This window comes from Geotrypetes seraphini, chromosome 17, assembly GCF_902459505.1.
Source record: "Geotrypetes seraphini chromosome 17, aGeoSer1.1, whole genome shotgun sequence".
Taxonomy (NCBI): domain Eukaryota; kingdom Metazoa; phylum Chordata; class Amphibia; order Gymnophiona; family Dermophiidae; genus Geotrypetes; species Geotrypetes seraphini.
In genome coordinates this window covers 47,419,436-47,444,722 of record NC_047100.1, presented here as the reverse complement: position 1 = coordinate 47,444,722, position 25,287 = coordinate 47,419,436, and the positions used below count along the sequence as shown (strand labels likewise).

Sequence of the window (25,287 nt, the reverse complement as noted above, 5' to 3'; positions counted from 1 at the left end):
TAGTTATGGGAACAAAGCTCAGGCCTTTCTGTAAGACTTTTATTCTGTGTTGCAGTAGGTGTCAAATCTGATAAATTGAACACTGGACTGTCTTATCTCCAGCTATCTCTTCACTGTTGATGTTTGCCTGGTTTTTGAAATCTCTCTCTGCTCCTGTTCCATTGGTCCACATATGTTCTGACCCAGTCTCTCCATGTTCTGTTTGCTTGATAAAGAATCTTCCTGTACATTTCTCATCAGGTTATATTTCTGTTCCAGAGTTTCTCTAAAAAAAACAAACCAAAAACAACCTGGAGACTCTTTATTCTGGATAGATGACTCATTATAATTCATGGGACTGCTGAGAGGTGTATACAGTGGCATTGCGAGGGAAGGAGGCACCAGGGGGTAGTGGCATTACCATGCCATGCACCCCACCCTAATTTTTCCATCTGCTTAAGCCCCCTCCCCCTTCCCCAATGTACCTCTTGAAATGTTTGCTGGCACAAGCATCATTTTTCACCTAGTGCCGTCCTCGGCTCCCTTCTGATGTCACGTCCTGGTCCTGCAACCAAGTGGATTTCATTGCTAAATGGCAGGGTGACTGACCTTATAGATCTTGCACATGTCCGGGGATTTCCCAGCTGTCTAATGAGTATCAAGGCCAAGAAAGCTTCTGACTAGGTCCGTTGGGTGCGGGAAATGGTGGGGTGCAATTATTATAGGATGTAGGTGGAAGCCTTATACACAATTTGGCTGTGTTTGAATTAGGAAAGAGCACTAGATAAGTGTGTGCTTTCTCCCATGCTCTATGCATTGGTCCCGGGGATCCATTTGTGGCAGCTATTGGTGCCAATGTGAACAACTCTGGGATGTGGGAAGGTGATCTGGAATTTAAAGTATGTTCGTAGATGATGTTGTCCTCTCTTACCTGCCTCTCCTTTTTATTCCTAATTTAGGGCTCCTTTTACAAAGCTGTGTTAAGCTTTTTTATCGCCGGCCATGGCAGTATTGGCCCCAACGCTCATAGGAATTCTATAAGCGTTGGAGCTAATGCCACCATGGCCAGCAATTAAAAAAAAAAAAAAAAAAGCCTAATATGGTTTTGTAAAAGTGTACGTGGTGGGGGTTGAGGGGGGGGGGGTAATGTAAGAGAGCCAAAGATCCAGATCCTTGAATCCAGATACCCTTGAATGTTTCTAAAACAGAGGTGTTGACGTTCAGTCTTGCAGCCTTTTTCAAGTTTATTAGATTTTTATAGGTTTTTTTATACTGCCTATCAAGGGTATCTAAGCGGTTTTACAATCTTTGTCAATAGCTAATAGTACTCATGCATTTTCCCTATCTCTCACAATCTATCTAATGTACCTGGAGCTATGGAGGACTGAGTGACTTGCCAAGGGTCACAAGGAGCAGCGCAGGGTTTGAACGCAGTGATTGGGCTGTAGCTCCAATCACTTTGCCACATACTTCTCCTTAACATGCCCTCCACCCCCCTGTTTTCATCCAGAATTCAGCCTTTCTTCTGGCCCAGCAAAACATATATCTTAACTGTATTCACAAGAATATCAATCACTGCCACAAGTTTGACCAGGCCCTTTTCCCAATAACCCCCCTTTTCCCTTTTCAGTGTACTTAGCTAGGAAGAAAGTGAGTGAGTATATTTCTGTGGCTGTGGAAGCTTTTCCTCAATTCATTAACAATGAGGCTCCACATTTAGATTTTCAAATGGCATTTTTCGGGGCTGGCTTAACCTCTGGCCCAGGGCACCAAACACCTAGGGCTGTGAGGTCAGCGGCCCATAAGTTAAGCTACCTGTGGCTTCCATCCTCGTTCTCCTCCCTCTAATGATGTTGCTGCCCCGTCCTGGCAGAGGGCAGCTTCACAGGCCAGCTGCCACGAGGGAGGTGGGCCAACATCGGTGTCAGAGGAAGGAAGTGCAGCACTTCCCTCCTCTCTCCTCTGATGCTACTGCTTGACACTCACGCTGACCTATGAAGCTGCATCCTGCCAGGACCAGGCTGTAGCATGGAAGGAGGGAACTGGCCAGGAGGCGGGGCATGTACTGAGGGGCAGGGCATGGTCTGGGGTGCCATAATCTCTTGAGCTGGCCCTAGCATTTTTATAAATAGTTAAATTAATTTCTTTTTCTCCCTGTCCTTTTCTTTGCTGGTTCTTTTTCTCTGACCTACTTTGTTCCTCTTCTACCCAGGCTTGCTCAGGAAAGTTCACACCTCTGCAGCAGTGGCTGTACTTTGATGCCTTGAACTGCTTACCTGAAGATGACAAACTGCTGACGAAAGAAACCTGTGCTCTGGTGAGTAGCAGACTCTGTCAAACTGATCCTGCTTCATGCATCCCAGGATCTGGTCCTGTTTGCTTAAAAAAAAAAAAAAAAAGCATAGGTGTTGATGCCCCTGTTGGTGAGGCCGCACTCAGTTTTGGAGGCCATAGCTGGTGAAGGATATAAAAAGATTTAAAATGGTCCAGAGGAAAGCAACAAAAATGGTAAGAGGTTTGAACCAAAAGAACTATGAGAAGAGACTGGAAGACCTAAGTATGTATACTCTGGAGGAGAGGAGGGACAGGGGAGAATTACCACCACATTCTCCGACAAAAAAGATACATCCATCACTAGGAAAACTATGTTACCTCCATGTTATACCTACACTGTAAACGCTGCAATTTAATTCACCCTATGCCTACTAAGGGTAAATTAAGGAGGATAAACAGGTTGCTGATAGGTTAAATTCATTCTTTGCCTCTGTCTTCACTAATGAGGACATTTCAACAGTGCCAGACACAGGAAAGATATTCACTGGAGGCATAGAAGAAGGCCTCACAACAGTAAATGTGATGTTGGACATGATATATTCTCAAATTGACAAACTGAAAAGCGACAAATCCCCTGGACCGGATGGAATTCACCCGAGAGTACTAAAGGAACTTAAAGTCGAAATTGGTGAATTGCTACAATCTGTAGCTAATATGTCAATTAGAACCGGACAAATACCAGAAGACTGGAGGATAGCAAATGTTATCCCAATTTTCAAAAAAGGTTCAAGAGGTAATCCAGGAAACTATCGACCTGTGAGCCTCACTTCGGTTCCTGGGAAGATAATTGAAACACTAATTAAAGACAACATTGTACAACATCTGGCAGATCACAACCTAATAAGGGCTAGTCAACACGGCTTCAGGAAAGGGAAGTCATGTTTGACAAATTTACTACAATTCTTTGAGATAGTGAACAAACAAGTGGATAGTGGAGATTCAGAAAGCGTTTGACAAGGTTCCACATGCAAAGCTTATGAAGAAACTACTAAGCCATGGAATAGGAGGAGAAGTGCACAGATGGATCAACAAGTGGTTGGAGAACAGAATGCAGAGGGTTAGCATAAATGGGAGAGGGTGACTAGCGGCGTGCCCCAGGGCTCGGTTCTAGGGCCTATCTTGTTCAATATTTTTATAAATGATCTGGAAGAGGGAACAACTTGTAATATAATTGCAGACGATACAAAACTATGTCGTGCGGTTGACTCTCAAAGGGACTGCGAGGAACTCCAGAAGGATCTGAACAAGCTAGAAGCGTGGGCAACTAAGTGGCAGATGAATTTTAACATAAACAAATGCAAGGTGATGCATCTAGGGAAAAAAAACATAGAACACGAGTATAAGATGTTGGGGGAGACATTAGCAAATTGTGAACAAGAAAGGGATTTGGGGGTACTGATTGACAGAACCCTAAAACCTTCAGCTCAATGCGCGGCAGCGGCGAAGAAAGCAAATAGGATGTTGGGCATGATTAAGAAGGGGATCACGAGTAGATCGGAAGATGTAATAATGCCACTTTATAGAGCAATGGTCAGACCGCAATTGGAATACTGTGTACAACACTGGTCTCCATACCTCAAGAAAGATATAACTCTGCTGGAGAGGGTACAGAGGCGAGCCACGAAACTTGTCAAAGGATTGGAGAATTTGAGCTACAAAGAACGCCTTAGGAAATTGGGACTTTTTACCCTCGAGCAGAGAAGACTGAGAGGGGATTTAATAGAGACTTTTAAAATAATAAAAGGTTTTGATAAAATAGACCAAGAAGCAGCGTTACTAACTTTTTCGGATGTGACATGGACAAGAGGTCATAGACTGAAACTGAGTGGCAGCAGGTTCAGGACGGATATCAGGAAGTACTTTTTCACACAGCACGTGGTGGGAATTTGGAATGCTCTCCCGGAGGATGTTGTGACAGAGATTACTGTTCTGGGATTCAAGCGCAAGTTAGATGCACACCTTCTTGCAAATCATATTGAGGGCTACGGTATATCTGGGTCTCCATTCGGGAGTACCTAAAGGGGCCGCCGCGTGTGCGGATCGCCGGACTGGATGGACCTCGGTCTGATCCGGTGAGGGCTTTTCTTATGTTCTTAAGTCTGTATTTTAAGTCTGTGTTTTATGTCTTTACAGTAAATGCTGTAACCTAAACCCCCTTGTCTATACGGTAAATGCCGTAAAGTCTGTATTTCTTACAAATTTTTGTCCTACCCATACTATGAGAAGGGATCTACAGAATTTAGAAGAAGGGCCTGGCAGTTAAAAAGTAATGTGAAGAAGTGCAGAGTGATTTACTTAGCCTATAGACATCCAAAGGAGATATACGAGAGAGTGGGGGAGCCTGGTTCAGGAGAGAAACTTTGGGGTTGTAGGGAGTCTAGGCCCCTGCCTATATAGCTATAGTACAGAGCTTGGCTTGACAATCTCCTGCAAGAACAGAGCCCCAATGCAGGATGATCTTCTAGCCTGAATTTGCTTATAAGCAGGAACTTATTTCTGGATTACTGGATACTAGTAATCAGGTGAATCGATTCGCTTTGGTAAAAAAAACGGACTCACTGATTTACCACAATCTCCCGATTCGTTGACTGACCCTCCCCCCTCGCCCCTAAAGCAGGAGCGACAGCGCTGCCTCTTGCTGGCCTGCTGCTCCTGCTTTAGAGGGCGAGTGGGGAGGGTCAGTCGGGAAGTGGCTTCCCTGCTGGTGTCCAGCTTCCCCACATCAATTTACCTAATTTCAGCAGCCTGCCCTGCAGAAGATCGCTGGCTCTAGCGATCTTTGCAAGCTGCCATACATTGTCTTCTCTCTGCCGTGGTCCTGCCCCTTCTATGATGTCAGAGGAGGGGCGGGACCGCGGCAGAGAGAAGACAACTCAGACGATGGATGGAAGCTTGCAAATATCGCTAGAGCCAGCAGGGCAGGTGCTGAAATTAGGTAAATTGAATACGCAAGCCTTCAGGGGGGTGCAGACGTTCAGGGGAGGGGGCCCTAGTGTAGAAGTACACAGAGGGAGGGAGGGAGGGAAGGGGGGGTTCAAAGAGACGTGCATATGCCGGACTTCTGGGGGAAGAAATAAGGGGTCTAAAAACAGAGGAGAGGGAGAGAGATGGTGGACAATGGGATTTAGGGATGAAAGTTACAGAAAGGGAGAGATGTTGGATGAAAGGGTAGTTAAGAAAGGTGGATCTGTAGATGGAGATGAAAAAAAGGAAAGATGCCAGACCTCCAGGGGAGGGAAGGGAAACGGAAGGGGAGGATAGAGATGGCAGATGGATGGTTAGCATGGAGAAAGAAGAAAGAAGGAGACCCTGGCAAGCAAGCTATCAGAAGACAACCAGAGCCTGGGACCAACAAGATTTGAACAATGACCAGACAACAAAAGGTAGAAAAACTAATTTTATTTTCTGTTTTGTGATTAGAAACATAGAAAAATAGCATCGGTCCCACTACAGGTCCCTGCACCACTCCACTATTTACCCTCCTCCATTGAGAAAAATGGCCATTTAACTCTGCCCTCTGTTTTCTGTCCAGTAACCAATTTCTAATCCACAACTGAACTTTGCTTCCTAGTCCATGAGTCTCTCATTTTCTCAAGAGTCTTTCATGAGGAATTTGTCAAAAGCTTTCTGAAAATCTAGATACACTACATCAACCGGCTCGCCTTTATCCACATGTTTATTCACACCTTCAAAAAAGTCAAGCAAATTGGTGAGACAAGACCTCACTCAGCTGAACCCATGCTTACTCTGTCCCATTAAATCATGTTTATCTACGTGTTCCATAATTTTGTTTTTTAATAATTGGTTCCACTATTTTGCCTGGCATTGAAGTCAGGCTTACCGGTCTGTAATTTGCATAAAATTGGCCATCCTCTAATCTTCAGGTATGGCTTTGACTGGTTATTGGGCAGATTGGATGGAGCATGTGGGTCTTTATCTGCTTTCATTTACTGGGTTACTAAGTTACTGTATGTTATTGTATCTGGTGCTTTTCTCTGTGGTTTCTCAATTTATTTCTGGACTCATGTAAGGTTTGGTAGGACTAACAACATATTGTTCTCTCTCCCAGCGCCAGTCTCGTTATGATGGTCAGATTGCTGTGTTTGGTGCTGATTTCCAGGAGAGACTGGGGAAGCAGAAGTACTTTGTAGTGAGTATTGGAAAATCTGCTGGATGTAGTTTTGGGGAAGATATGGTACTGCTATAGGAAATGCCAGCATAGCCGAATGGTCTGTTTTGGGGGTGCCTGAACCCCAAATAGATGTGCACAAAATTTTCTGTCTGTCCTTTTCCCTCTTTTTTGCTGACGATCCAGCATCTCGTAGTCTCTCAGAACTCCTTCGTCCCACAGTGTACCTTCTGGAGGTCAGTGGCAGTGATCAGTGATTCACACATTATGCTGCCAGATCCTTCCCTCAGATGCAGTCCTGCCTATACAGAAACAGAAAGTTGCATCAGAGGGAAAGCTGCGGGCAGGCTGAGAGCAGCGTATGTGAATCACTTCTTGTTGCTGGTGACTTTGAGATCTGAAGAGAAATTTTAAAAGGCATAACGGGTTGGGAGGGGGGTGCAGATGAGAGGCTGTGGGAGATGCTGGTAGTCAACGGAAGGGCGAGGAGAGATGCCAGACTGCGTGGGGGAGAGTGAGAGGGGGAGATGCCGGACTGCGTGGGGGAGAGTGAGAGGGGGAGATGTCGGACTGCGTGGGGGAGAGTGAGAGGAAGATGCTGAACTGAGAGGGGGAGATGCCGAACTATGTGGGGGAGAGTGAGAAGGGGAGATGCCGGACTGCGTGGGGGAGTGTGAGAGGGGGAGATGCTGGACTGAGCTACGTGAAGAAATAATTTTAAAAGGCAAAGTAAAACATTGGAACTTAAAAGGGGCTTAAAAAAGTAAGTGAAATAATTAAAAGGTGTGTAAAAACAAAGTCCCCAAAAAATATAAAAACAAAAAATGAAACAGATAGCACCGAAACCTGGATCCTCGGGACATTTTAACAATAAAGCTTATACATTGGTTGATTAGGACATTTCTCTTGCCTTTCGTTCATTTTGTCTGCTTTCCTTCTAAAAGGCAAGTACTCTCACTTTGTTAGTTTCAATAAGACACATGAAATCTGAAAAAAAACCCCAAAGAAACTGTTTATTTGGATTTCAAAGCAAATATTGGTTAGCTGTGAGTTGGGATGTGGCAGGAGGTTACCCCTGGAAGTGCATGGCTAAGGGGCTTAGACGATCAGGATCACTGATGTCAAGTATACCGGGGAGTCCCTCTGGGTTAATCTGGCACGAGGTAGTAAAAAATGCCTGTATCTTGGTGTGGTATACAGACCTCCAAGACAACCGGAAAACATGGACGCAGAATTAATTGAAGACATAGAGAATATAACTCTACGGGGTGACACTGTGCTGCTAGGGGACTTCAACATGCCTGACGCAGACTGGAACACATTTTCAGCAGCAATCAGCAGCAGCAGGAGGCTTCTGAACTCCATAAAAGGAGTACATCTCAGACAGATGGTAACGGAGCCCACTAGGGCCCAGACGATCCTAGACCTGGTACTCACAAATGGGGAAAGCATCTCAGAGGTCTCGGTAGGAGATACGCTAGCCTCCAGCGACCATAACATGGTATGGTTCAACATTGGGAAAGGATCCCCTAAATCAATTACAAAAAAAAGGTGCTCAACTTTCGGGGCGCCGACTTCGCACGTATGGGAGATCACGTTCATCAGACGTTACAGGACCAAGCAGAGACCGGCAATGTGGAAACTATGTGGTCGTACCTGAAATCATCCATACACGAAGCAACTAATCGCTACATAAAATCAGTAGATAAACGGCAAAGAAACAACAAACCCCAATGGTTCACTGAAGAGATCTCACTCCTCATTAAGGAGAAGAAAAAAGCATTTCTTTCCTACAAACGCACCCAGAGAAGAGAAACTAAAGTAGAATATAAGACCAGATCGGCAGCGGTCAAAACAGCAGTTAGGGAGGCCAAACGTCGAGTGGAAGAAACTCTGGCAAAAAACATTAAAAAAGGGGACAAATCCTTCTTTAGGTATATCAGCGATAGGAAAAGGAACACAGACGGTATAGTACGCCTTAGACAACCGGACGGAAACTACGCGGTGGCGGATTCAGAAAAAGCAGAACTACTAAATGAATATTTCTGCTCAGTCTTCACCTGCGAAGCACCGGGACACGGACCACAGTTGATGATAATACAAGACGTGGATGACCCGTTTCAGAACTTTGAGTTCACTCCTGGGGACGTCTACAACGAACTGGCAAGGCTAAAGGTAAACAAGGCCATGGGACCGGACAATTTACACCCAAGAGTGCTCAGAGAATTGAGAGATGTCCTGGCAGAACCGTTGGCGGTGCTCTTCAATCTCTCACTAAGTACGGGGAAAGTTCCATTGGACTGGAAAACAGCCAACGTCGTTCCTCTACATAAAAAGGGTTGCAAGGCTGAAGCTGCGAACTATAGACCGGTAAGCCTCACCTCTATAGTGTGCAAACTCATGGAAACACTAATTAAGTATAAATTAGATACGATCCTGAACGAGGGAAATCTCCGGGATCCCAGCCAACATGGATTCACCAAGGGTAGGTCATGCCAGTCCAATCTAATAAGCTTCTTTGACTGGGTAACAAGAAGACTGGACTCAGGAGAGTCCCTGGACGTCGTGTACCTGGACTTCAGCAAAGCGTTTGACAGCGTCCCACACCGCAGGCTGCTGAACAAGATGAAATCTATGGGATTAGGAGAGACTCTAACTGCATGGGTTAAAGATTGGCTTAGTGGCAGACTTCAGAGGGTGGTGGTCAACGGTACCCTTTCTAAAATGTCAGAGGTGACCAGCGGAGTGCCACAGGGTTCGCTCCTGGGCCCACTCCTCTTCAACATATTCATTAGGGATCTGACTCAAGGGCTCCAAGGCAAGGTAACCTTATTCGCTGATGACGCCAAACTATGCAATGTAGTAAATGGCTATAATCTTCAGGATGCTATGGAGCAAGACCTGCGTACTTTAGAAAGTTGGTCCTTGATCTGGCAGCTGGGCTTCAATGCCAAGAAATGTAAAGTCATGCATCTCGGCAACGGAAATCCTTGCAGAACTTACACCCTGAATGGAGAAACTTTAGCCAGGACTACGGCAGAACGAGACTTGGGAGTAATCATCAGTGCTGACATGAAAGCATCCACTCAAGTGGAGAAGGCTTCATCTAAAGCACGGCAAATGATAGGCTGTATCAAGAGAAGCTTCGTCAACAGGAAACCTGAAGTCATGATGCCACTGTACAGAGCCATGGTGAGACCGCATCTGGAATACTGTGTTCAATTCTGGAGGCCACATTACCGTAAGGATGTGCTCAGAGTTGAATCGGTTCAGCGGATGGCCACCAGGATGGTCTCGGGGCTAAAGGGTCTCCCATACGAAGAAAGACTGAGCAAATTGCAGCTCTACACTCTCGAGGAGCGTAGGGAGAGGGGAGACATGATTGAGACATTTAAGTACATCACGGGACGGGTAGAGGTGGAAGATGATATCTTTCTTCTCAGGGGACCCTCGACCACAAGAGGACATCCGCTCAAGCTCAGGGGAGGGAAGTTCCGTGGAGACACCAGGAAATACTTCTTCACGGAGAGAGTGATTGAGCATTGGAACGAGCTTCCAGTGCAGGTGGTCGAGGCACACAGCATCTCAGACTTCAAGAACAAATGGGATACCTATGTGGGATCCCTACGAGGTCATGCCAAGGGATAGGGTCACTAGGACTGAATGAGCGGGTCAGTAGAGTGACAGTATAATTACAATTATTCTTTAGGGGGTCAGTAGATTTAAGAGGGTGGGTAAATAGTGTGGGCAGACTTGATGGGCTATGGCCCTTATCTGCCGTCATCTTTCTATGTTTCTATATTTCTATCAGGGTCAGAAGTAGAGAATGACACGGTGACAAAATTCATCACCGTCCCCGTCCCCGCAGATAACCGCGGGAAATAATCCCATGTCATTTTCTAGTGTCTATTTCAACCTCAGTCCTTCTACACCAGTATTCTTCAAAGCAAAGCTTGTGGGTCAGAGGTTGTGGCCATTCATACTCTGATTCTTCCCTCTCTCCTTAAAGAAAGACATGAAGATGGTTTCCCGCGGTTATCCGAGGGGACGGGAACGGTGATGAATTTTGTCACCATTTCATTCTCTAGTCAGAAGACTCTAGGGCAAATGTCAAGTTGATCATGGTATCCAACATTGCCTTAGTGTGTACTCCATCCTCTTGGTAAGCTCCATGATAGTTCTTAGCTGGCAATCGATGTCCTCCCACTGCAACTCCGCCTCTTCCCCCAATACTCTGATGTCACCATCTCCAGTGACATCTGCTGGCCAAGGTTAGGGTTAGGGTGCCACAAGAGCTGGAGCATTTAGTGGAGGAGATTTGGGCTGCTGATTGGGGACGTGTTCCCCCTCAAAAACTGATATAACCCACATCGCCTTATTCTGTTTCTCTGGAGGTGGCACAGCAAGTGAGTGAACACCAAAACCAAAAAGAAACTGCAGAGAGGAATGTACAACGTACAGAAACTTTTATTAAAAGTCAGTGAAATGTTATTTTCCAAAGGATGGCTCTCATATACATGGAGACCGGACCCAACACGGTTCGTATTTCAGAGAAACACTCCTTCTTCGGGGGTCCTATTGAAAAATGAGTCAGAAAGGTGTGAAATGTGATGGCTGAAGTATGTGGTGAAGATTACCAATGGTGTGAGAAACTAAATGATTTGTGATAAATGCCTTGTGAAAGCCTTCACTGCAGACTTGTTGGATTTTTCTTTGTCTTGCACAGAAAGTGAGTGAGGCATTTGTAAGTGGCGTGGTGAGACAGAGTATGAAGGGTGCAGGAGGGGCTGGTTGGGGAGAGTGGAGAGGGTGATGGTTCTCCTCCATTGATGACTGGAGCCTACTCTGCCTCCCTCTTCTCCTCAGGCTTTGCAGCTGGGGGCCAGGCTTGTTGCTGCCTGTTGAAGGGATCCTGCAGCTTGCTCATCAGCTGTGAAAATCAAAATCACAACAGATATTATGGAAATGGTCTCTGTGGGTTGTGCTGTGAGTCAGATCGACATCCATTAACCATGATGGGTATGTGCCCTGGTGCTATCCTCCCAGCCCTCCAACAAATACAGGCCTGCACTTTGTTGGCCCATGGACAGGACAGAGCGGTGCTTCAGTGTAGATGTGTGTTTACAAAGTCTGAAATTGCGCTGCTGATTCTTGAATCTTCAACACTGCCTTTGGTGGGGCTGGGGGGGGCGACAGGAGGAGCAGGCCCAGCTACAGGAACGGAGTCTAATGAAGGCTCAGGCTCATACCAGAGCCATATCGGCAGACCACATAGTCTGCTATCCTAGACACCGACAGCCATGTGCGGATGCTGTCAATGTGGGGACATATCAGAGTGCATTATTGCTGACATTTCTCGCTCTCCAGCTGCCATCAGGTCCCCTCCAGGTACCTGGCCTGTTTCTTCAGCTGTTCTATCTTTCTAGAAAGGAAGTGGGGTTGAAAGATTATTTCCACACAGGAAATCAATGCTGACACGTGCCCTGGCCTTATGTGGATAGACAGAAAACAATTCCCACCATAGTCTATGTTTGCTCTTTCCCTCCCAGTGCACTACTGGGTATTCTTGGTACATGAGGCACATGGATGGCTGTACTTGGGCTAAATATGATATTATAAATAACACAGATATAGTGAAAATCCAAAATAAGTAGTAAATAACACTTTCACATGGACAGTGCACTAAGGAAAGATAACATAAGAACATAAGCAGTGCCTCTGCCGGGTCAGACCACAGGTCCATCCTGCCCAGCAGTCCGCTCCCGCGGCGGCCCAAGTTTCAAGTTTTATTCAATATTTGATTAATCGCCTATCGTAACTACTAAGCGATTTACATTTACAGAAAATACATAATAAAAAATTAACAATAATATAATAAAATCTAAAAATCAATTTAAAACAAACTAGACAAATTTGGACAGGAAACATTGGGAAAGAGGGGGAAGAAATACAATTTATAATAGGAAAGGAGGGATCAATAAGGGTAAATACACAGAATGGATGGGAAAACAAAATATATATATATAGCTGACTGAAGTGAAAGGGAGTTGTAAAGAGTAATTGGCAATTCAATTAAGGATTAAAAGCGTCTATAAAAAGAAAACTCTTAAGTTGGCTTTTGAATTTGTCGAGGTTTTTCTCCTCCCTTAAGACCTGTCTGAATCATCAGAAGGGGCTCCCTTGCCACCTTGGTTTCCCATTTAAGTCCTGCCTTCCTATCGAAGTCCTAGCCCTCCGGTCTTGCACATGCACGACCTGGTTGGTTTATACTCATTACCTGGTTAACTTCCTATACTTGTGTTACATCCCAGCTCCTCCCTCAGTATCCCACGATCCCTTTATCCCTCAGGAATCCATCCAATCCCTGTTTGAATCCTTGTACCGTACTCTGCCTGAGAAGGTACAACACAAGCCAAAAATATACCCAGAAGGAGGAAAAAGCCTCAGAAACTAACCCTCCTACCACCACAAAAGTGGCTTGAGGTGTTCAGGCAAAAACCTCATTGGCATAAAAAACCTCCCCTGGGATATAGAAAGCTCTGTACGGTGCAATGAAATAAACTTTTAACTTATCTCAGACTGACTATCAGCATAATAATAATAATTTATTTTTATATACTGCCATATCTGCGAGTTCTAGGCGGTTCACAACAATTAAGCATAGTACAAACAATGCAAATCGTTTGAGATTTGACAGATTAAGTGCATACAATCTAAAAAGAAACACATACAATATAGGAAGGATACAACAATGTTAAAAGAAGGTAAAAGTTTAAAAGAATAAGATACATTAAAAACCCAGCCTGTTAAATAATTGAGTTTTTATCTGTTTCCTGAAATCGAGATAAGAAGAAACTTCTAACACAGTTTTGGCTAGCCATAAATTCAGTTTGGCCGCCTGAAAAGAAAAGGTTCTCTCAAGGAACCTTTTATAATGACATAATTTTATTGAGGGATATGCAAACAAATGTATTCTTCAGGAACTCTTATTAGTATAACTCAAAGTAAAATGAGGAGTAAGATAATCCAGTAACATGCCAAAAACTTAAACAAAACTCTGGATTCCAGTGGCAACCAATGGATAAAAGGGAGTAACATGTTCCCATTTCTTTAAGCCGAAAATAAGGCGGACAGCCGAATTCTGAACCACCCTGAATTTCCTGAGAATTTTTTTGAAAGCGCCCAAATACATGATGTTACAATAACCATATATTTGGGCGCTTTCAAAAAATTTCTCAGGAAATTCAGGGTGGTCCCGAAAGCTTTGAAAGCAAGTAGGAGAAGAGGAATACAATATTTGATGAATGACAGAGCTTTAGAGCAAATTCTCTGCTGAGCAGGTAGGATTGATAAGGCGCACAGTCCCTCCCTCCTCCTGGAGAAACGTCTCGCTGTTTAGAGCTTTGGATCTAGCTAAGGAGCTAGGGGATACCGCTGTGCAAAGGAAGGGTCATGTATGCTCAGAATTCTATAAACAAACAACACTGCGGGGTGGTCAACGTCAAGAAAGACGGTCCAGTATCCCACAGTGATAGACCTTGGTGCCACAACAATACAAATGTTTTCAGCAAAACAATGTGGAACCAGTCCCTGGACTCCCAGAGATTACAACGATGATGTTTATTAATATAAAATGCAATAACATTAAAAAGCCAACAAAGCTTTAATAAAGTTACTTGCTGTAAACAGATATCCAGACTCTACACAAGTCGTGTTTCGACAATATTTACTTTCTTCAGGGGTCCCTTGTTATAATCTTTGATAAGGACTGTGTCAATATTGGATACCCATGCTTGGTAAAAGATGGAAAGCCCTTCGAGCCGGCCCCTCGACTCGAGTTTCGCCTTATCACGGCTTCCTCAGGAAAATACAATTGCCTCAGAGAAACAGGAAATATCGCCTTCCCAGAACTTGGAAAGCAAGAAACGACAACGAAGGTGACTTTTTGGTGCTCAATCGCTTTTATTTTACAATGGGATTTGACACAATCGTGTTTCGGATCAAAGGGGCCTGCCTCAGGAGTTATGTCTATTGACGAGGTTATTGATAAAATGTTCCCTCAGAAATGTTATGGCACTTGAATAGCAGACAAATGCAAATCTCAGATTGTGAGTTTGTGTACTGCTATCCCAGTGTTGTTGGATGAATTGACTCGATTGTTTGCCTTATCAACCCTGCTGTCTATGGAAAAAAGTGTTACAGGTAAGCAACGTTGCTTTACACACTTTCTTTGCTTTGCTGATACAAAATGGCTTATGGTATTCTAATCCCACAAATGTGCAGAGAGATGCCAGCTAATCCACTTATTTGTATATTAGGTGGGTGCTGGTGCCATAGGCTGTGAGCTGCTGAAGAACTTTGCAATGATTGGCCTGGGAGCTGCCGAGGGCGGCAGCATCATTGTGACAGACATGGATTCCATTGAAAGATCCAATCTGAGTCGTCAGTTCCTCTTCCGAGCCAGCGATATATCTGTAGGTGAAGTCCTGAGGTGTCCACTCCCCCTCCCCCAAATTATTTATAGCAAGGTTTGGCTTCTATTGCTGTTGTTGCATATATTGTGTGGTTCAAGTTCAGTGCTGTGGCTCTCTAGTGATTTGATGAAAGCTGAATCGTGTGAGAATTGATCCTTAAGCTATTGCATTTTATTTTCATTCTTACATTGCCGAAGATGGTAGAATGAAAACAGTGCAAAGTGCCTACGACTACACCAGCCGTATTCCTGCCATAACTACAAGTGTCTATATGTCGTTTTTTTGTACAGTACGCCCTTGAAATTTGCGGGGGATTCCGTTCCAGGAACTCCCACGAATTTTGAAAAATGCGGTTTTTTGCCTGTCAAAAGGAAGGGGAGGCAGGAGAGGGCAGCAGGAGCACCGGCAGGTGAAGAAAATCACTTGCGGTCTACTTCGACCGCCTTTTCCTGTAGTAAAGCTGCTTTGACACGCAGCTCCTGATTGGTGTAGCCCAACTTTACTACAGGAAGTGGCGGTCGGAGCAGACCATGAATGAGCGGGTCCGCGATTCACGAACCGCAAATTCGCGGGGGAAGAGCAGCCTTTCTCTAGATAATGCCTGAATAGAAGGCTTTTTTTGCCCATGGCAGCCAGAATTTATGAAAAAAAAAAAAAAAAATCCCAACCCACTGACATCCTGGGCTTAATATTGGAGGAGGAGGGAGGGGTCGTGTTTTCTTGTACCCTGAGGTATGAAAGAATTATGTAATTTTCCCAGGATTACAAGGAACAGCAGTATATGAATCCCCGGCTTTCAACCACTGCTCTAACTCCAGAAATGCTTGAAAATTACCCTCTGTGTAAATATATAAAAAGGGAAAATGCTTCTAAAATAGGCATCAACAATAAATTAAGTTACAGAGTACCAAAAATAGTCTTTGTGGGAGTAAAATCTAGTATCCTTGGAGTGTTCTTCCTTCTCATCACTAGGTGGCAGCAGAATTCTTGTCATACAAGCGCAGTGGTTCCTCTTTAGTCTTTGTTCTGCATCTATAGGAAAATATAAAAATTCAAGATACTGTATTTCCTTCCCTTCATTTTTCAAATATTTGTAAAAGAGCTGAAATTAACAAAACACTTCTAAAAGGACAAAGAGGACAATATTTACCTCTTTTTAAATGGATTTTCCATTCAAAATGAACTTTGAAGTCCACTTCTCTGCTTTCTCATTTGCTATTACAGTAGAATCTCAGTTACTCAGCACCCATAGGGATTTGTGGATGCTGCATAAGTATCGTTTCTGGTTATTTGAGAGTTAATATAAAAAGAGTTGTCTCCCTTCTTAACACAGTAACATAGTAGATGACGGCAGATAAAGACCCGAATGATCCATCCAGTCTGCCCAATCTGATTCAATTTAAAAAATTTTTTCTTCTTCTTAGCTATTTCTGGGCAAGAATCCAAAGCTCTGCCCAGTACTGTTCTTGGGTTCCAACTCCTGAAGTCTCCATCAAAGCTCACTCCAGCCCATCTACACCCTCCCAGCCATTGACGCCCTCCCCAGCCCATCCTCCACCAAACAGCCATATACAGACACAGACCGTACAAGTCTGCCCAGTACTGGCCTTAGTTCTTCAATATTTACTATTATGTTCTGATTCAAGATCCTCTGTGTTCATCCCACGCGTGCTAATCGTTTAGCGCACTTTAGTTAAAGGAGGTTAATCTGCTCACCGCAACAAGATGTCAAGATGTGTACAGTGCTCCCCCGAGATTCACGGGGGTTCCGTTCCAGGAACCCCCGTGAATCTTGAAAAACCACGAATACGGTTTTTCATGGGGGAGCAGGGAGAGGGTAGCAGGTGAGCAGTCGGAGCGCCGCGAGTGCAGGAAATCACTCGCGGTACGCTCCGACTGCCTCTTCCTGCACGAAGTCGGGCCTTATCCAATCAGGAACTGCGTGTCAAAGCGTGTCAACCCACTGGAGTTCCGTTGCTTCCTATCCATGTAAACCGTGTCGAGCTCCACCTGTGGAGATGATGCGGTATATAAACCCAAGATTTAGATTTAGATTTCCTGCACTCGTGACGCTCCGGCTGCCCTCTCCTGCCTCTCCCGATGCCCTCTTCCTGTCGGCAGTTCGCAGTTGGAAAATACCGCGAATGACCGGGACCGCGAACAACCGGGGGAACACTGTATATGGTTTTTCATGAATGCAGTTGTGCCTCTGCATTTCTTCACTTTATCCAAGACTGCATGGAATTGATGGTGTTCAGCCCCATTACCAAATCTTCAAGTTTTTCAGATGGTTCTCTGAAGAAATGCCTCCATTACCATGGCATTGTTAGACGTGATTTTGTTGAGCATCAGATTAGCAACAGCTAACATTCCTCGCGTTCTTTTTATCCAGGTGATGGCTTCTGTATCCGTAGGTATTTGATTACAGATGGTGCAATGTTGTTGAAGATGTATATTCTTATTTTGCAGCTGGTGATCTTAAAGTGGCAGTTGGGTACTACCTATAATTGTCTTCTTGAACCGAAAAACATTTACTAGTACAGAAGCATCACCATACTAGGATAGATCGAAGGTTCATCAAGACCAGTAATGCTAGCACCAGCAGTGGCCAATCCAGGCCAACTGTATCTGGCAAGATCCCAAAAGAGTGAAACAGATTTCATGCTGTTTATCCGAGGAAAAAGCAGTGGATTTTCCCAAGTCCATCTTAATAGTTAGTTATTTATATCCTAACTGGTTTATATTCAGGTACTTTATCATATTTCCCTAACTGTCCTGGTGGGCTCAAACTCTATCTAGCGTACCTGGGGCAATGAGGGGATTAAGTGACTTGCCCAGGGTCACAGGGATTGAGCCCACAGCCTCAGGGTGCCGAGGCAGGGTTTCTAACTCACTCCCGTTTATGGACTTTTCTTTTAGGCTTCTTTTGGGTGTAGGGGAGGGGACATTCTTTTTGTTACTACCTGCTCCATAGAAAGTTCTGTTGGGTAATATCAGAAAATTACTTTTCCCCCCCCCCAAAAAAAAAAAATCTTTTGAGGAATTCCTCCCTATACTATAGCATTCTCTGGCAGTTAATTCCAGAGTTTAATTATATGTTGCGGGAAGAAACTTTCTCTGATTATTTTTAAATTTGCTACCTAGTGGCTTCATTATGTGCCCCCTAATCTTTGTATTTTTGAAAAAAGTAAACAAGCGATTCACATCTACCTCCCACTATTATGGTAACTGCCTCTTTTTCCTAAAATGGATTGAGTCTCCAAAGAGACTGTTAGTTGAGTTAGATCCAATACGGAGCATGTTTAGAGATACTCCTTGAAAGTCAGTACTTGAGTCAAAACCAGTTCTGATTTGATCTTGTTCCTATGGATGGTACATCCCAAAGGCAGGAAAGTACCATCCTTGTTCCTCTTTCTTTAGTGTCAAGATTGGCTGTTCATGACTACTTAAACCATTTCTAATCTCGGAGAGAAAAGGTGGTAGAAATTATTGCACAGTTGAGAAAAAAAAGTATTGATTGAGCAGTTCTGAACCAATGTGTGCCAGTGGCCAAAAAAGCAAACAGGATGCTAGGAATTATTAAAAAAGGGATGGTTAATAAGACTAAGAATATTATAATGCCCCTTATCGCTCCATGGTGCGACCTCATCCCTCCATCACAGAACTCTGCCCAATGGGTTATAAAATTGAATTAATCTGCAGGAAAAAAAAACGTGGTGGAGGCCTAGCCATCATACTCAAAAACAACATCAATATAAAGACCCTAGACAAACACTCCACTCCCCACCTAGATCTCCTAGCCTGTCAACTATCCGAAGATTCTCTCATAGAAACTCTAACATGCATCCTCTGTTACTCAACACCAAGAAAATGGAATGACAACAAACAAGCGCTTGAAGAATTTATTTACCAGAACTCCCTAACATCACCTCATAACCTTCTCCTAGGAGACATAAACCTCCATCTAGAAGATCACACCTCAAAACAAGTAATAAATTTACTCTCATATCTCAATGCACTAAACTACCAGATCCTCAATCCCCAATCCACACACGAAAAAGGACACCAATTAGATCTTGCTGCTTATATGACCCAACATCCTCACAAACCCAAAATCAATATCTCTAATGGGGCATGGCACCCCTCCCTTTGGTCAGATCACTATAAATACACCTTTGACATCAACTGGCCTCAAAGCATTAACAAACAACCTCCAATAAAAACCTCCTTCAAAACACGCCAAAAAATCGAACCCTCCATATTCTGGGATAAAGCAGACCACGCCACCACCAACATAGCTCCCAACGAATTTATATCCCAATGGAGATCCATAAGCGAAACCATTCTAAATGAGCTAGCCCCAGAAAAACTAAAATTCAAAATATGCAGACCTTCTGATAAATGGTTCGACACCGAACTTCTCCAATCTAAAAAGCTCTGCAGACAACTAGAAAGAGTCTGGAAAAAAAACAAGAGTTTAGAACACACTAAAACTGCATGGAGATACCAAATTAATCAATACAAAACCAAACTCAAGGAAAAACGAAAAGCCTACTACTCCAAAATGATAGGCAAAAAAACCCCAGACACAAAAAAGCTATTTAATCTAGTAAAGAACCTCACAGATACCAAAACTTACCTCTCCACCCAAGGTATCAACCCACCAACAGCCATCCACCTAGCAGACCATTTCAAAAACAAGATCACCAATATCAGATCTACATTCATCAACACACACACCCATCTAGAAAAGATAACAACAAACCCATCAACTAGCGAAGCCATCGTAGCAGACAGAAGCTGGTCCGATTTCCCAATTCTAGTCTGGTCGGATATGAACCGACTCTACAATAAATACAGCCATGCTTCCAGTGACCTAAATAATTGCCCCACCTACATATTATCAAACGCCTCCACTACATTCAAAACCAACTTCATGCTATGGATTCAAACCACATTGACAGAAGGCCAATTCCCACAGGACCTAGGAGAGATCTTTATCACTCCAATCATAAAGGATCACAAAGGCCCAATAGATAGCCCCTCCAACTACAGACCTATCGCTTCAATACCATTGTATGTTAAAATAATAGAAGGCCTAGTAGCACAATACCTCACCGAATATCTGGAAAAACATAACCTACTCCACCCCTCACAATCAGGATTCCGAACTAACCATAGCACAGAAACACTACTTGTCACATTACTAGATACAGCCCGACAACACATCAGTAAAGGTAAAAAAATGATATTAATACAATTAGACCTCTCCGCAGCATTTGACCTAGTTGACCACACCTTACTACTACAAATTCTCGACGCCATAGGAATCTCAGGCAAGGTCTACAAATGGTTTCAGGGGTTCCTCAAATCTAGAACCTACAGGGTAAAATACAATGATATAAAATCAGAACCATGGACAAATCCCTGCGGAGTTCCACAAGGATCACCTCTCTCACCTACGCTCTTCAACCTCTTTATCTCCTCCCTAGGAGCCACTTTAGATACCCTAGATGTCACATCTTTCAGCTATGCTGATGACATCACCATAATCCTCCCCTTCGACCCATCAGAAACCACCACCACAACAAAGCTAGAAACAACCTTAGACACAGTAGAAAAATGGATGATGGATCACAAACTAAAACTAAATTCTGAAAAAACAAAATTCCTTTTGCTCGAAAAAGCCCAAACTCCTACCATCACTGAACTGAAAATCAAAAATACCAAATACCCAATACAACCCGAACTAAAACTCCTAGGAGTTACGATAGACAGATGTTGCACAATGCAGCCCCAGATCAACAAAACAACCCAGAAAGCTTTTCTAACCATGAGAAATCTCCGTAAAATCAGAAAATTCTTTGACCAAGCACAATTTAGACTAATCGTCCAATCCCTAGTCTTAGGTCTGCTGGATTATTGCAACTCCCTATATCTTCCTTGTCCAGCCACTATGATAAAACAACTCCAGACCATACAAAACACCGCCCTCAGATTGATCTACTCACTCAAAAAATATGATCACATAACAACTGCCTTCTTAGACTCTCACTGGCTACCCATACAAGCACGAATCCAATTCAAATTCTACTGCCTGATATTCAAAGCATTACACGGCTCTTCCCCCTCCTATCTAAACAACCGCTTAAACCAAATCTCCACCTCAAGACACAGAAGAACCTCGAACCCTTTCGCCTTCCCTCCACTCAAAGGCACACATCGCAAGAAAATGTTTGACAACCTTCTGGCAACACAAGCAGCAAAAATCAACCATTCCATCTCCAATCTTATGACAATATCAGACAACCTCAAAACATTCAGAAAAGAAATCAAAACCCTGCTTTTCAAAAAAATTCATCCAAATATCTTAACCCCTCCTCTTTTACCTCCAGAAGATTCACCTACCTTCAGATAACCTTCCCCCAAATTACCCACCTTAACACCTTCCAATTAAACAAATACCATCAATAGATTGTAACCTACCCTCTCTAACTGCATTCCATATGTATTTTTCATACAGTTCTTCACTGTCAGTTTAATTTCCATCCTATAAGTTCACATAGAATTTTTCTTTTTTCAACCATCTTTATTTTCTCTTCTTTATTAATTTCCAGGTACTTTAGTTAGATTGTGAGCCTTCGGGACAGTAAGGGAATTTTTAAGTACCTTCTTACTTCTCATTTATAATCTTAATGTATATTTTCTTCAAACCGCTTAGAACCTAACGGATGTAGCGGTATATAAGAAATAAATTACATTACATTACCTCATCTGGCAGTCTCAGACTCTGCCATGCAAATGTAGTACAACGAGATAATTAATATTAAAATGAGCACTCCGGGCGATTCTCTATCATCACCGAGTGATTCCCTAACCTCCGGCGCTTCTATTGTCCTGTTTATGGTGTCGGGAAGCAAGGAGAGCTCGGAATTCGGCAACGGTAGATTGGGGACCTGTTCTTCGATGGCGGCAGTGGTGGCTTGTGGGGGCAGGGAGAAAGAAAGACAAAGAAAGGGGGCAGGCAGGGAGACAGAAAGAAGGAAAGAAAGGGGAGACAGAAAGAAAGAAAGGGGGCATGGAGAGAGAAAGACAGAAAGAAAGGGGAGCAGAGAGAGAGAGGAAGAAAAAAAATTGGTGGAGGAAATGAGGTCTGGAAGAGAGGAAGCAAGCAGGAGGCAGAAAGAAGGGAAGAAATATTGGATGCACAGTCAGAAGAAGAAAGTGCAACCAGAGACTCATGAAATCACCAGACAACAATTAGTGATCAAAATGTGTCCGTTTTGAGAATTTATATCTGCTGTCTATATTTTGCACTATGGCCCTCTTTTACTAAACCGCAATAGCGGTTTTTAGCACAGGGAGCCTATTGGCGTCGAGAGCAGCACGGGGCATTCAGCACTCCTCCCTGCACTACAAACCACTATCACAGTTTAGTAAAAAGGGAGGGGGTATATTTGTCTATTTTTGTATAGTTGTTACTGAGGTGACATTGCATAAAATCATCTGCCTTGACCTCTTTGAAAAACCCCAGAATGTACTGTATATACTTGAACATAGGACGAGATTTTTGGGCCAAAAAAATGGCCCAAAAATGGGGGTCTCGTCCTATATTCGGGTCATCTCCCAGTGACCACCTGAAACCCTCCCGGACTTCCTGCAGGCCCACCTTAAGCTGGGACAGGAGGGATCCCTCCCGTCTCCTGCCCCGGCTGACACTAATAATTATCACCCTCCCGCCTTCCCTCCCTCACGTACCTTTTCCCTGGTGATCCTGCGGTGTCTCCCTCCTTCCGATTGCGAGTAGCCAGCGGTGCACCCGGGCTGACATGCAGGGGCGAGCTTTTTGTGGTCCAAGCCAGCCCTGCACTACTCCTTGATAGGCTACCGCGAGAGCCGCAAATCCTGTGAGAACTGGTGGCAGCCTATCAAGGAGCGGTGCAGGGCCGGCTGGGAGCATGAAGAGCTCACTCCTCTGGGCCGGCCCAGGTGCACCACTGGCCACTGGCTACTTGCAGGAGGGATACACTGCTGGACCAGCAGAGAAAAGGTAAGCGAGGGAGGGTGGTAATTATTAGTGTCGGCCGGGGCAGGAGACGTAAGGGATCCCTCCTGTCCAAGCCTACCACTAGGTGGTTTCAGTTTAGGGGAAGAGTTAAACTACTGGCTGGGTTGGAGGGCAGAGGGGAGTACAGACAATCAAGCCATTGTGACATCACTGATGAGGTTGGCACTTATTGGTGGGAAGAGGGTACAGGGAAGGAAGGTGGGACAGGGTATAGAGCCTGGCAGGGAAGAGGGCTTGGTTCAGAGCCTGGTAGGGAATGGGACTGAGTGCAGAGCTTTGCAGGGCAGGGAGGGAAGGGGGCTGGGTACATAACTTGGCAAGGGGGGGGTGTGAGTGAGGGGACACTGGGTGCAGATCCTGGTAGGGCATGGCACTTGAATATTAAGCCCCGTCTTATATTCGAGTCAACCATTTTTCTTCGTTTTGGGGGTGGAAAAATGGGGGGTCTCGACATATTTGGATCAACTTTTATATGAGAATATATACGGTAAATGATAATTAAGATTTTCTCTGCATACAGCGTGCTTTGTGTTTTTTTTTAAATTTTATTGTTGGTAGATCATTTTGACTTGGTCATTTTAAAAGTAGCTCGCAAGCCCAAAAAAGTGTGGGCACCCCTGCACTACACAGTTTAAGTTCTCTTCTACGCCCATGTCTGAAAGACAATCTAGTTACCTTCCCAGAAGATGTAAAAACATAGGCAATTGAATATTTGGGAAGGTTATACCAAAACCATATCAAAATGGAAGGCTCTGTTTGTGATTTCTAAACAGTTATACAGAATATTTTTCCTTTTTATACTTTAATAAAAAAGATTTAAATATAAAATCATAAATTTTCAAGACTTGTGCAAATGAGGACAGAGAGTATGCAGGGCTGGAGGCAGAGCTCATAGGGACGGGGTGGGGACGGAAATAGAGCTTGCGGGGACGGGGTGAGGACAGGGACAAACTTGTCCCTGTGTCATTCTCTAGTTGTAACTCTAAATCAAGGGTGTCCAACCTTTTGACTTCCCTGAGCCGCATTGGCCGAAAAAAAATGTTTATAGGGCCGCACAAACATGCAAACGCTGCAGCAAGACAGAGGAGGGAGCCGGCAAGACAGTAAACACCCGGGGGCAGCAGAGGAAAACACTGCATCGCCCTCGACTGGGGCTGCACAAAATACTTCATGGGGCCACAGGTTGGACACCCCTGCTCTAGATGGTGGAGTGAGGGACTGCACTGATACCACTATGAAAAGAAATTCAATTCAGTGAGAAAAAGTAGAAAAAGGTCAAAACGCCACTGGGGTTTATTGGATCATCATTATAAGGGCCTATAAGAACATAAGAACATAAGAAGTTGCCTCCGCTGAGGCAGACCAGAGGTCCATCTCGCCCAGCGGTCTGCTCCCGCGGCGGCCCATCAGGCCCATTGCCTGAGCAATGGTCCCAGTCTATCCCTATAACCTACCGCTACTCTTATCTGTACCCCTCAATTCCTTTATCCTCTAGGAACCTATCCAAACCTTCTTTGAATCCTTGTAACGTGCTCCGGCCTATCACAGCCTCCGGAAGCGCGTTCCATGTGTCCACCACCCTCTGGGTGAAAAAGAACTTTCTGGCATTTGTTTTAAACCTGTCTCCTTTTAATTTTTCCGAGTGCCCCCTTGTACTTGTGGTTCCCCGTAATCTGAAAAATCTGTCCCTGTCTACTTTTTCTATGCCCTTCAGGATCTTGAAGGTTTCTATCATGTCTCCTCTAAGTCTCCGCTTTTCCAGGGAAAACAGCCCCAGCTTTTTCAGTCTGTCAGTATATGAGAGGTTTTCCATACCTCTTATCAGTTTAGTTGCTCTTCTCTGGACTCCCTCAAGTACCGCCATGTCCTTTTTGAGGTACGGCGACCAATATTGGACACAGTACTCCAGATGCGGTCTCACCATTGCACGATACAGTGGCAGGATGACCTCCTTTGTCCTGGTCGTGATACCCTTCTTAATGATACCCAACATTTTGTTTGCTTTTCTTGAGGCTGTGGCGCACTGTGCCGACGCCTTCAAAGACGTGTCCACCATCACTCCCAGGTCTCTTTCAAGGTTACTTACCCCTAGCAGTGATCCTCCCATTTTGTAGCTGAACATCGGGTTCTTTTTCCCTACATGCATGACCTTGCATTTCCCTACATTAAAGTTCATTTGCCATTTTTTGGCCCATTCTTCTAGCGTCGTTAGGTCCCTTTGCAGATCTTCGCAGTCTTCCATGGTTTCAACCCTGCGGTAGAGTTTGGTGTCATCCGCAAATTTAATAACTTCGCAATTTGTT

The 25,287-nt window shown here is 44.3% G+C and overlaps 1 protein-coding gene across 8 annotated transcripts in view; it reads left to right on the top strand.

Annotated features, from left to right (window-relative positions):
* The window catches only part of UBA7 (ubiquitin like modifier activating enzyme 7), a 271,137-nt gene that overhangs the window by 48,833 nt on the left and 197,017 nt on the right, over nucleotides 1-25,287 (top strand). For all 8 annotated transcript variants that reach the window (XM_033926348.1, XM_033926355.1, XM_033926349.1 and 5 more), the window contains 3 exons: nucleotides 2,192-2,296; nucleotides 6,383-6,463; nucleotides 14,761-14,916. In XM_033926348.1, the coding sequence (XP_033782239.1) occupies nucleotides 2,192-2,296; nucleotides 6,383-6,463; nucleotides 14,761-14,916 (342 nt within the window). The remainder of the gene's footprint in view (nucleotides 1-2,191; nucleotides 2,297-6,382; nucleotides 6,464-14,760; nucleotides 14,917-25,287) is intronic.